This window comes from Lissotriton vulgaris, chromosome 1_1 (assembly GCF_964263255.1).
Source record: "Lissotriton vulgaris chromosome 1_1, aLisVul1.2, whole genome shotgun sequence".
Lineage (NCBI taxonomy): Eukaryota > Metazoa > Chordata > Amphibia > Caudata > Salamandridae > Lissotriton > Lissotriton vulgaris.
In genome coordinates this window covers 1,688,934,315-1,688,947,782 of record NC_141685.1, presented here as the reverse complement: position 1 = coordinate 1,688,947,782, position 13,468 = coordinate 1,688,934,315, and the positions used below count along the sequence as shown (strand labels likewise).

General features: G+C 44.9%; 1 protein-coding gene across 2 annotated transcripts in view; it reads left to right on the top strand.

Moving 5' to 3' along the window:
- MKLN1 (muskelin 1) overlaps window positions 1–13,468 on the top strand; it is an 808,470-nt gene that overhangs the window by 147,400 nt on the left and 647,602 nt on the right. For both annotated transcript variants that reach the window (XM_086918927.1, XM_086918926.1), the window contains exon 3: window positions 4,584–4,726. In XM_086918927.1, the coding sequence (XP_086775053.1) occupies window positions 4,584–4,726 (143 nt within the window). The remainder of the gene's footprint in view (window positions 1–4,583; window positions 4,727–13,468) is intronic.

Sequence of the window (13,468 nt, the reverse complement as noted above, 5' to 3'; positions counted from 1 at the left end):
GCTGATTGGTAGAGGGTGCATCACGCCAAGAGTTGTTCTCTCATTTAATAAAACCTTCTACTTGAAATATACCCTTCGTGTGGAGCGGATTACTACAATTTTGGCGATGACTGTCCTAAGGAGTATTTGAAGCTCAACTCTTACTTGACCTGGTGGGCAAGAACCCAGGACTCGTTCAGGCCAGACGGTGCTTGAACACAGAATCAGAATTTGGATTGCTTCAGGTCAGATTGTGTAGCGCCGAAATTTAGGCAGCCCTGTGCAGTTTTCAGGGCACCATCTTTTTCCGACATTTTGAGGAAGGTTCTCCCACGTGTGAGAAAGTGTCCTCCTTCTTGCATGGTATGCCCCCACCTTTTGCTGAATTGCTGATGTTCTTTGACTGAGTGTGCTCTGGGCTCCTTCTAATAAGGTACCCAGGGCCTATGTTCCTTCCCTAAAACTGCATTGAAGCCTACTCCCAATTGGCATGTCAGCCCCTGGTAAATGGTACCACAGGTACCCATGGCACTGTGACCAGAGAAGGCCCCTAAGGGCTGCAGAGCTTATTGTGCCACCCTTAGAGGCCCTGTACCCTGACACACACACACATCCTTTGCAGGCTGTGTGTCTTAGTGCAAAACAAAGTGAAGAGTCAACATGGCACCTGCGTGCCATGCCCACAAACCACTGTCCTGGCATACATCAGTCACCCCTCTAGCTGTAAGTGCCGTGCTGCCATTATGAGTATATGGTCCTGGGATTTTCATTATGAACTCCACAGCACCATAATGGCTACACTGAAGACTGGGAAGTTTGGTATCAAGCTTCTCAGCACATTAAACCTGCACTGATACCAGTGTGGGATTTAATGTAAAATGCACCATAGAGTGCATCTTAGAGATGCCCCCTGAAACTCGACCAATTTCTGGTGACCTGACTGAGTGGCTGCTTAGGCTGCCACCACCATACATGTTTTTGGACCCCTGAGTCGAGAGCTGCTGCTCTCGGGGGCCTGACACGAAGCCCATCCTGGGACGAGATGCCAAGCCCCCTCCCCAAGATGGGCAGGGTTCACGAAGGAGAAGCTTCAAAGGCATGCTGCCTTTGTGAGCCTCTCCAGACCATTTGTTGCTTTCAGCAACTGGTCCCCACTCGGTCTACCCCCCACTTTGGGTGGGAGAACCAGCGGGAAAAACAAGAGAGGAAGAGAGGTGTGCCCACCTCTGCCAACACCACCCCTAATATCGGGGAGGCGAGGTTAAGCACAACTTTGAGTCCTCGCCATCTTGTGGATGGGGGGACCCAGTCAACCAGGGACAGGCTCCTGCCGCCCTCCCACTGGAGAATGGCAGAATAGGGGGTGTACCCACCCCAGGGAAGGGACCCATTAGTCCCTGCCCTTTACCTACCTGTAACTCCCCTAAATGTAGTATTTAGAGGGCACCCTGAACCTTCCTTCCTCAGATCAAGAAAAGAAGAAGGACGAAGAGCCGTGCAGAGCTAACAAGAGGACGACGCCCATTGACTTGCCCCAGCCCTACAGGCCTGTCTCCCCTCGAACCTGCTCCTACGAAATCCCAGTGTGTCCTGCAGCCAGCAACTTCCAAAACCCCAGAGGACCTGCCTGCCTTCATTTCAATGACTGAATCTTCCGTGAACACCGGACTTGTTCAAACTGCAGCTTCTGGTGCCAGCCAGAGACCGCGAATCCACCCGCCTAACCCTGCCGGATCTTGAGTGGAAAAACACCACAATGAAGGCCCCTGGCGAACCTGACCAGAGATCCGGCGACCCCTGACCTGCCTCAAGCCTCCAGACAATGCCTGAAGCCTCAATCCAGAGGACTCCCCATACCGCGACCAGAGCGGGTAAGAAAATCTGACGTCCCGAGGCACCCTTGCACCCGACACCCCATGGCCTTGTCTCCCCAAACCAACGGTGCCTAACCAACCCACGACATCCCAACTTACCCCTTGAAGTGGTGGTCGCACCCAGAAGATCTTCTTTGCTTAGCCTGCAGTGTATCTTTGACCTGGAGGTTCTTCTTTAGAAACAATAGGGCACCCGACCGCCCTAGTGCCGCTGAGGTTGCGCATTTGGTGCTACTTTGGTCCCCAACTTGCCCTGAGCTAAACGCTAGGAGCTTTGCTCTCATAACCTCGTGGCCTGCTTGCCAGCAACCACCAACTGAAGACCCCCTATCCTCCATAGGATAACATTGGGCCTCAACACTCTGCACCCTGCCACCCTAGTACCGCTGAAGGTGCAATTTCAGTGCATCACTGACCCTGGCAGACCTCTGAGTCTAACCCCAGTACCTTAACTCCCACAGTTGTTTACTTACCTGCAAATAGATAACCTGGTCTTTCTCCATAGGATAACATTGACAATTTTCCCTCCAAAAAGCGACAAAGTGTGGAGTTTTGAAAACTAAAGATATTCTTTAATAATTGTACAGATAACCAAAATGTGTTTTCTCACATGTTTGCAGGACATGTCCCAGTGATGAATCTAGGCATCTAGCACTGAGTTAGAAAAAGTAACGTAAAAGTAACTTACCTGTAATTTACTGGAAAAGCCTATTCATTCCAATGTACTGTATTTGCTAAGTGTTGCATACTGCTGTTCCCCTGTCAATCGAACAAAGTCCAATTTCTATTGCATTTTCAAACTGTTTTATATCCAGTAACTTATTACAGAAAAGTGTTAATGCTTACCTGTGCCAAGCTTGCTTGGTTCTAAAAATAAACATTATATTTTTTGTACAAAAACAATTGGCCTAGAGTTCAGCTCTTGTGTGTGAATTCGTTTGCTGAATGAGTGTGTACACCAAATGCTTAACACTGTCCTCTGATACTGCCTTATTGCTCGACCAAGCTACCACTATTAGAAAGTAAGGTTCTATCCAACTTTAACCTCTGCCTACCTCTGGGGACACTTGTACTCTATACACACTATACCTCATTTTGGTGTAGCATATATAGAGCCAGTTTCTTATACCACCGCTGTAGTTGCTTGACCCGGCTGCCTTATTACGCATGCACAAGTGTTCTTACATCTGCAACCATGATTATTGAAAGGGAGGTGCTGGCTGCGGCACGGGGTGTTGAATATTTCCATACCTATGTCGGGGGCAGTTGTATTACCCTGCATTCTGCGCTTACTTCCAGTTGGCACAGGCAAAGGGTCAGCTAGGCTGGGAGGCTATCTTCGTGCCTTCAAGAACATGACTACGTCATTGAGCATATTCCTGGAAGATTGTCTTTCAAGTTTGTTAATTGATTGGAAGATAGTGGATAGAGAAATGGTCATGTCTAGAGAGAGAAGGAGCTGTCGCAAGTATGGAGGATGTTGCCCGTTGTGGTGGTGTGGTGAATGAACTCGAATTGACTGAGGCAATAAAAAGTGATGATGTACTTGTGGGGTGATGCGCATGATAAGGAACGGTGGTAGGAGGGAGAGTACTCTTCCTTTGGCTTTATGACTCTACAGCAAGCTTCTTGACAAACTTTCTGTTGTTGTGGATGCCATGGTGATGCGAGGAGAAAGGATGGTTCCTCCTTCTAGTGTGCGTAAAAGTTAGTTCGAATTAGCCCATGAGGGGCATTTGGGGCAAACTGTCACCAAGATACGTGTTAGTAGGGAATTTTGCTGGCCGGCTATGAATAGCGACATTGTTGAGTGAGTGGAAAGATGTCATGGTACTTAGCGGAGGCTCTGAGGGTTTCTGAGTCGCAGTTTCTTACAAATAAAGTCTTGCAAAAGCATAGATGTGTCTCTGATGCCTGATAGGATCTTGTTAAGGCTCGCATAGCAACTATAAGTGAGAGCGGTGTCTCAGTGTGGTTGCTAGGTGACTAACAAGCGAAAGGCTTTCAAAGGCAAACAGCCAGGTGAGAAGGAGATCATATTGGGCCTGATCGCCTGGCCTGGCTGAAAGAGAGAGGCTGGGCGGGTGCACAGTGCGTAAGCCTGTAGATGCCATGAAAGGGAAGAGGCCAAGGAATAAAAACATCCACACAGCCTTGTATATAATAAGTGTGGAAATGCACACGTTGATAAGCTTGATTCAGTAAAGAGTTACTTAAAATAAACATGATTTACACTGTGGAAGAAAAAAATTGAAGGTTAAGAGGATTAATGAAAAACAAAAACATCACTAAGAAGCTAGTGGAGTACTTATCTTTTTAGCAGTGTGGCCAGAAAAGTAGGCGAAGCAGTGCCTGGCATAACTTTTCATACAACTAATGTTTATCATCTCTGACGTCATGGTTTATTCAAATGTTGCTGCTGACTGAGTTGGAGAATTTTAACCTACTTGTCTTTCTTACTGCTATGATTTCCTAGCCACGATAGTGGAAATTTACATTGTCCTTCCACAAGTTTGCATGTGTGCATTGTTGTAAAAATTAAAGGCTAATCCATCATGACCCTTTTGCATCATGGCCAGTAAGTCTCTCCAATTAATACGATATTTAGTATCAACCCCAAAAAAATGTCTGAAAGTTTGTTAGAAAGAGCTTGCCAGGGTTGGTTTTATCTAGATCTTCTTTTTCCGTTACAAAAACTAAAATGTTCGTTTTTTCTTCTTATTGTTTCAGTATCTGATTCTCAAATTAGAAAGGCCAGCCATCGTCCAAACAATCACCTTCGGAAAATACGAGAAAACACATGTGTGCAATTTGAAGAAATTTAAAGTTTTTGGAGGAATGAACGAAGAAAATCTTACGGAGCTCTTATCCAGGTATTTGTTTTCTTAATTTTGAAAAATGCTGCCTGAAGCGAATGAAGAAGTTAATCCTTGTGGTATAGTGAGTGTCTGAGTTATTGTATGAATGCTTGAGGAGGTCTCTGGAATGGTAATGCGTCAACAGAATGTGAGTTGTGGTGCGCATGTGTTAGGTTTAAGATGTTGTGGGAGGTTGAAAAGGGCATTTTGGACAGCACACGGTGGATGAGAAGATGACTGCACTTTTTGGTAAGGATATTCTTCTACTTAAAGAAACGTTACCTGAACTGATCACTTTACAAGTCGTGACTCTTACTGTACATTTGGCGACAATTGAATGATCTGTGAACACAGTGTGTACCCTAACTTTGGATATAGAGTGCAGCTTCCTGACTTCCAAATGGATGTACAGGAATATTTGTGTTCTACACTGAACCCTGTACGCTTTCTGACACCTTACTAAGGCTCTGATCACACTGTCACGTGTGGATAAACAATAAAGAGAATGCATAAACAGTAAGTTGTCATTCACATAGGAACTTACTGGACAGCGGACTTTCCCTTCCTTACGCCGGGGCTAAACGTGAACAGTCCGTGAGAGGTGCGCCTGATAGAACCACTTATCCTCTCTAGGAATGGTTATACACTATTCACAGCAATTTGGCAACAGCGTCAAACAAGGTTTGCATGACCTTGCATGTTAGCCATGTTCTAAGATACAACCATCCTTTAACGGTGCATTGGCACGAGTTCAGTCCCAGTGGACAGTGAATTTGTTAATTTATACCTTACGAAGAATTTGTTTTATCCTATTAAGGATTCATTTTACCGCAATCATTTTTGATTCCACGAGTCAGCAGAGCTAATTCCATCATTGAGAGCATTTTCAATCTTCTTGAGTTTTGTTCGTACACATTTTGCAGTAATTTATAAGAAGGTGGTACTGTGACATTTAGTAGCATTGATAGAAATAATTATCCATTAGGCACATTTTCTGAAATGTCAATAATTAAGGGAAAACCTCACGAACTTGTTGTTTTGCAACTCCTATAGAACTTTGACTTAATCATGCACCATATGTGCAGCACACTGTTTACTTTAGTTCCACTATACCAAGAGGAGAGTGTCAGAAGCTTTTTAAGTGTGTTAATTCAGCTTCTAAATATTTTGCAACAACGGATCAAAGGGGAGAGAGCGCACTCTCATATGCAATGTTTACTGACTAGTAGTCAGCCAGGCAAACGTCATGGTTTTGTAAAAGTGTTCTCAACCACCGTGGTTCTTTTAGTGGCATGCTTCATCATCAAGTCCTCGCCCAGGAACAGGAAGGTATATACGTGGGCCTAATCCCGAAAGTACAAGGAAGCTCTTGTTTAGAGGGATCTATATCTAAAAATATCTTGCGGGGTCCGAAAGACATTTAATATTTTTATTTATTTGTGGGCACTTGCTCTGTCTGTATTCTTGAATTTTGTAGTGAATAGGGAAAGCTTGTAGGCGGTGCAGTCTTAACGATCTTTGGCAAATGTGTGACTGGAAGGCCAACCCCTCCCTAAGGCCTTGCCAAAAATGACCAACCAAGAATAGAAACAGAGAAAGTGGCTCCGGGTGGTTGTTAAAAGTATGGCATGCTAGAATGAGTGCATGGTTAAGAGAGATGTGGCACTGAATAGGGTGCACAGATTTAAAGAAATCTGAAATAGGATTACAACTATGGATCTTGAAGACCTCAGGTGTAAATTTACATTTCTCCAACAGAATTGATTCTTGTTTTAAATCTTGCCTGGGGAGCCTATAAATAAATAAAACCATTGAATACGACCTACCCCAAGGCAATGTTAGATATAGACCCCTCTAATCCACAACAAGAGCTCCCTTGAACTTTCAGTGTAAAGCCTGCCCAGATCCCTGCCTGCATCTGGGCGAGAACTCAGTGATGGGGCATGATACTAAAAAGAACCACATGCATGATGTATTTATACAGGATCAAATCATCATGCATATTAATAATCAAGATAGATTGGGGATACATTGGGATTTATCCTCAACAGACATAGTATCTAATGTGCTGAAGTAATAATTATTGAAAAGAGGAGCTAAAGAAGCTATGAGTAACACCAGTACAATGATAAAGAAGTTAAAAGTAGCATAGATCTTAATATAAGCCTAAAGTAAGAACTAATTATATGGAATGCAAAGAATTGTGCGAAGGATTATAAAAAAACGTCACAGAAGAGCTATGATCGAGGACAGAGTTAAAGACCCAAACACAGAATGCTTTAGGGGTGGTCCATCCATCCGTCCATCTGTCCGCAACTGGGTAGGTATAGTTCGGATCATGTTTCTATAGGAACTGTCTTTTTTGTGTTGGCTAATAACTGTGGTGTCAATTGACGAATCTTCACAAACCTTTCCGAAAAAGTACTGTTTGAATAGTTTACGCATGAAGGGTGATCGGTCAAGCTAGGGCCGAAAAAAGGGGTCGGGGCCTGAAAACATGCTTTCCCCATTCATTTTTCCATTGAAACTTTAGACAGCTACATCCCAAACCCGGATTGGATTTACACCAAATTTGGCAGAAAGCTAGATATTGGTTAAAAAAAGTGCTTTTTGTGATTTGTTGTAAATTCATTCAGTAATTTTTGAGCAATTTATGTTCAAAAACATTGTATATATCACGCCGCGGAGGATCTGTAGATCCAACAGTTCTCATGCTGAAATCTGATTGGCTGCCACCACATCAACCAGGATGTGGTGGCAGCCATCGTAGGACTCGAGTCAGAGTCCTAAAGACCAGGGGCGGTTTCTCTTCAGGAGCAAAGGAGCGTCGCACTACCTGCTGCGAGCAGAGGTACACACAGAATAATAAAAACGGTCATTACAATTCTTTTATTCTGTGTGTCGTGATTGTGTGGGTGGGGCAGCTTCCTGGCGATTGCAGGATGACTGCTGCCCCTGCAAGTACTCAGTGCGCCCGTCGGATTGGCAGGCTGTCTACAGCTGGCCTATCCGATATGCGCACTTTATACACTACAATCCCAGCGCAGTAAAGCAGCTGTGGGATTGGATGCACAGGCCTCAAAATGAGCGCTGGTGTAACCTCCTCCCGCGTGCAGGAAGTCCTGAAGTCACACTGATGCTCTGACTCTTTCCGATGGAGCAGCCGGTGGCGTCGCTGCTGCCGAGCAAGTAACAGGATCTGCCTCAAAGCCGAGAATGGTTACAAGTGCAGTGGTCACAAGCAACAGGGAGTTGGGAGGATCTAGTGGTTCTCATGCAGAAAATTCAAGAGGAAATTAAATGGTGGAGCAAGTCAACGATAACTCGAGGTATGGCATTTCAACAACCAACTCCATCAATAACAGTTATAGCAGATGCCTCACACATAGGGTGGGGGGCACATATGAACTCGCTCAAAATCAGAGGAGTGTGGCAAGTGAAAGATGCAATTCTTCATATCCACATCCTAGAACTAAAGACAGTTTTCCTAGCCTTATTAGATTTTCATGGACAGGTGTAAGGAAAAACAGTATTCATTCAAACAGAAAAACCAACAACAATGTTTTTATATCAACAAACGGGGGAACACAGTCCCTTCCGCTATCAATGTTAGCTCAGGAGATTTGGACTTGGCAGTTCAACAGAGAATACATTTATTAGCAATTCATCTTCCAGGAAAAGACAATACGGCTGCAAATAAGCTCAGCATACAGGCATCCAGCTCTCACAAATAGGAACTGAACCAGGAAGTCCTCAAAGGAATCTTCCATGTATGAGGGACTTCTACAATATATCTTTGTGCAACCCCTCGGAATGCAAAATTCCAAAGCTTCGTATCCAGACTACCTCGGAATTAATTCAGATGGCACAAGAAAACTTTCAAAAACTCCTGATTCAACAAGATCTGTTATCGTTAAACCAATGTAGGGTACTTGATCCAGAGACACTGCGCATAACAGCCTGGCTCCTGAAGACTTAGAATTTGGCCACTTAAATAATTCAGAAAGAATTATGGCAGTACTAAGAGAAGCAAGGAATCAAAAAACAAGGAAGTGCTACTTTTCTAAATTAAAAATATAATCTGTATGGTGCCTTAAAAGAGGTTTATAAAGAAAGAATACAAAGGAGTCAACAATAATAAAATATTTATCTAATTTAATTGACTGTAAACTAACATATGCTTTGTTAAAGGCACATTTAGCAGCAAGAATAGCTTATACAAGAGGACGCATAAGCAGAAGCTCCTTCATAGCTCCGGTTATCAAAAGATTCATGGAAGGAGACAAAAGGATCGCTCCGCCAAAGAAAATTCCAGCACTTACATGGAACCTTAATCTTTATATTAACTCAACTAAAGAAAGAACCCTTTGAGTCTTTAAAAAAATCCTCAAAAAAGATGCCCACTTTAAAGACGGCATTCCTGGTGGCAATAACATCTCTAAGGAGGGTGAGAGTTCCCAATTGAAAAGCCATGAATGCAAATCCACAACGATAGAATGGTCATGAGAACGGATCTTCAATTTCTACCTAAGGTTGTGTAACAATTTCACATAAACCATTCTATTCAAATTCCGAGTTTCTTTCAAAACCCAAAGGATCATGCAGAAAGAGCTCTTCACTCATTAGATGCTCGATGAGCAGTAATGTACTATATGGAAAAAACAAAGACATACAGGAGAACAAAAGAGCTCTTTGTCTCCTTCACAGTTAAAGATATGGGCTAAGCAATGTCTAAAAGGCACACTGACTACATTGATCTCTGAAACTATTTAATTTTGTCATAATAAAGCTGGAGAAAAATTATCTTCAAAGGCTCACAAGTAAAAAAGGAGCAATGTTTGCCTTTCTAGCAAACACACCATTACAAGATATTTGTTTAGGAGCCACATGGTCATAAACTCATACTTTCACAAAGTATTACCGTACAGGTGTACAAATGAATAAAGAAGTTCAGGTGGGACAGAAGATATGAAGACATTTATTTTCAAATATAAACCCATCTTTAACCCAGCCACATCTCTTGCCCTCATACCGCTACATAATCTGTGCACAGCATGTGAACCCAGAAAAGATTCAAGCTGCAAAATGAGTAGTGTCTTACCTGTAGGCGTAGTTTTGCAGCTTGAAGTTTTTTCTGATTTACAGTCGACTCACCCGCTTCCACGAAGAAGATGGGAGATACGGGAAAAAAAGAATCTAAAGATGGTGACAGAAGGCAGGAGCTTCTGGAGGAGGAGGCACAACTCACAGGAAACCCTAAATGGGCAGAACACAGGAAGCACCAAATGGGCAGATCCGTTGACGCCCAACAACAACAAAAACAAAAGAAATAGAGAAAGGACTAAAAATCAAATAAGAAAGTTGGAAAATTCCAGACCCACCCACTAGATGGCAGAATAATGCACAGCATGTGAATTCAGAAAATTCTTCAAGCTGCAAAACTACACCAGCAGGTAAGAAACTATTTGTTTTTCGTTGTCTATCTTTCATCTGCCTACCACAAAAAGTAAACAGTTAACTTCCTTTATATTGCCAGTAGGTTGTTTTCACTTTATAGGTATTAGGTTTGACTTAGCAATAGCTGCATCCATTTTTTAGAGGGTCATGTATAAGTTGCTCATGTATAAGTTGCTTGAAGATGTCCATGGGATATTTTTTAATTCCTATCTTGGTGAAGAATTAAAAAAGGATCACACGCACGTTCGAAAGAGGTGTTAAATCCTCAAAGAGCAAGATTTACTGCCAGGTGTGATACACATATACAATAATCAAATGCTTGCCCTCTTTCTTGGAAAATCACACACACGTAGTTTCCTGTGGAGTGCTTCAGGTCTCAGCTACCAGTCCCACTCTATTCAAGATTTATGTTAATTCCTAGTTGGTCTGATCTCTCTTTTAGATGAATTTCAATGGCTGTGCAGATTACACACAACACTTATTAAGCTCTCTCAAATCCAACATTAGAGACTGCATGTGTGCAGTACCAATTGGTTTAAGTCCAATTTATTTGAAACTATACAACAATAATACAGATTTTGTGGTTTTGGGGAATTATTAATTTGGTTACAGAGTTGGTGACACCCCCACCCCCCCCCCCCCCGAACATCTCCTTCTGTGGACCATAATCTTGGTATTATTTTTGAAGAGCCGTTTATATTCACTTCTCAAATAGACAAGCTTTCCACCACCTACTTTTTATGTTTTACATTGTCAGAAAAATCGTTCATTTTCTCCAAGTCAGTCAAGAAAGTCATTGGTACAATCGATCTTTCCCAATTCGACTACTGCAATATTCTCTCTGTTAGTTTACCAGTCCATTTTATCAATAAATGGCAGCGTCCGCAGAGTGCTTCTTCCCATTAAACCTTGTAGCTCATTAACACTACCTAACCCGGGTCAGTAATACAGTACAACAAGCACTGGCGTTGCCAATAGGTCTCGCAGTAGGAAAGTTTGAGCTATTGGTTGTGTAAATGACAAAGCCCTTTATGTATTCTAAATGATAACAACAGTGAAAGGCATTGTTATTTGCCATTGTAATAGTTCCACCTGTCGTACTGCGCGATCTATTGGCAACGTGAGTGTTGTTCGTGTGTGAGTGGCGTTGTGTGTGTGAGTGGCGTTGCGTGTGTGAGTGGCGTTGCGTGTGTGGCGTTGCGTGTGTGAGTGGCGTTGCGTGTGTGAGTGGCGTTGCGTGTGTGAGTGGCATTGCGTGTGTGAGTGGCGTTGCGTGTGTGAGAGGTGTTGCCTGTGTGTGAGGCGTTGGCTGTGTGATTTGTGTTGCCTGTGTGAGTGGCGTTGCCTGTGTGAGTGGCGTTGGCAGTGTGAGTGGCGTTGGCAGTGTGAGTGGCGTTGCATGTGGCAGTGGCGTTGCATGTGTGCGTAGTTGAGTGGCGTTGCATAGTTGAGTGGTGTTGCGTTGTTTAGTGGCGTTGCATGTGTGAGTGGTGTTGCATGTGTGAGTGGCGTTGCATGTGTGAGTGTCGTTGCGTAGTTGAGTGTCGTTGCGTAGTTGAGTGTCGTTGCGTAGTTGAGTGTCGTTGCGTAGTTGAGTGTCGTTGCGTAGTTGAGTGTCGTTGCGTAGTTGAGTGTCGTTGCGTAGTTGAGTGGTGTTGCGTTGTTTAGTGGCGTTGCATGTGTGAGTGGTGTTGCATGTGTGAGTGGCGTTGCGTAGTTGAGTGTCGTTGCATAGTTGAGTGGCGTTGCATAGTTGAGTGGCGTTGCATAGTTGAGTGGCATTGCGTAGTTGAGTGGCGTTGCGTAGTTGAGTGGCGTTGCGTAGTTGAGTGGCGTTGCGTAGTTGAGTGTCTTTTAGTAGATGAGTGGCGTTGCGTAGATGAGGGTGAGGTGTTGAGGGTGAGTAAGGATGAGTGAGAGTGAGGGTGAGTGAGGTGTTGAGGGTGAGTGAGGAGTTGAGGGTGAGTGAGGTGTTGAGGGTGAGTGATGGTGAGGTGTTGAGGGTGAGGTGTTGAGGGTGATTGAGGTGTTGAGGGTGAGTGCGGGTGAGGAGTTGAGGTGGAGGCGTTGAGTGTGAGTGAGGGTGAGTGTGAGGTATTGTCATTGAGTGTGAGTGAGTGTGAGTGAGGGGGTGTGAGGGTGATGGGGGGTGATGGTGAGGGTGTGTGAGCGTGAGGGTGTGTGAGTCTGAGTGTGAGTTATTGTCATTGAGTGTGTGTGAGTGTGAGTGAGGGGGTGTGAGTGTGTGAGGGTGAGGAGTTGAGGGTGAGTGCGTGTGAGGGTGACTGTGGAGTTGAGGGTGAGTGAGGTGTTGAGGGTGAGTGAGGTGTTGAGGGTGAGTGAGGTGTTGAGGGTGATTGAGGGATTGAGGGGTTGAGGGTGAGTGAGAGTGAGTGAGCGTGAGGGTGAGTGAGGGTGAGTGTGAGTTTGGGTGAGGTGTTGAGGGTGGGTGAGGCGTTGAGGGTGAGTGAGGATGAGTGAGGGTGAGTGAGGAGTGAGTGTGAGTTAGGGTGAGGGGTTGAGGGTGGGTGAGGGTGAGGGGTTGAGGGTGAGTGAGGATGAGTGAGGGTGAGTGAGGGTGAGTGAGGGTGAGTGAGGGTGAGTGAGGGTGAGTGAGGGCGAGTGAGGGTGAGTGAGGGTGAGTGAGGGCGAGTGAGGGTGAGTGAGGGCGAGTGAGGGTGAGTGACATGGGGACTGAACCACCACCACAACGGACACGACCATCTGTCGGGCCAACCCGAACCGTTTGCTGCAAATGGCGGCATGTGCGCTGCAAAACAAGGGGGTGGGGGTCTGCAGCGCACAGCCCACCCCTCCAAAGCAATCGACAGAAGAAGCATGGCGTCCTTTTCTGACCCAGGTGCACGCGAGAAAAGGGCGCGCGTGCAAAACGAAAGCAGACGCCTTTCACGATGTTGATAAACACAATTGATTTTTGCCATGCATGAAAAACCATGAATGGAGGGAGAGGGAGCCAGCGAGCAGCCAGCCAGGCGGTGGAAGCGGTGCGAGCACTCGGACAGGAGAAACGCGACGTGCACCAGAAACAAAAAACGCCGGATGGGGGCGGGAAAGCCTGGTGGGAGGCGTGGAGAGAAGCCTGATGCGAGAGGCTGAAATTCTACTTGAATATTCTGCCCGCGTTGCCTTGTTCCTTTTGAAAAGGACATACCAACGCTGAGCGCTGAGATACAGCGTGGCACTTCCTAGCATTTTCGTGGACCTCAGTCACGTATTCTGCAGATGCGTACAGAAAATGCTCGTCTATAGATCCCAACATGGGAGTAGAAAACGGAACAT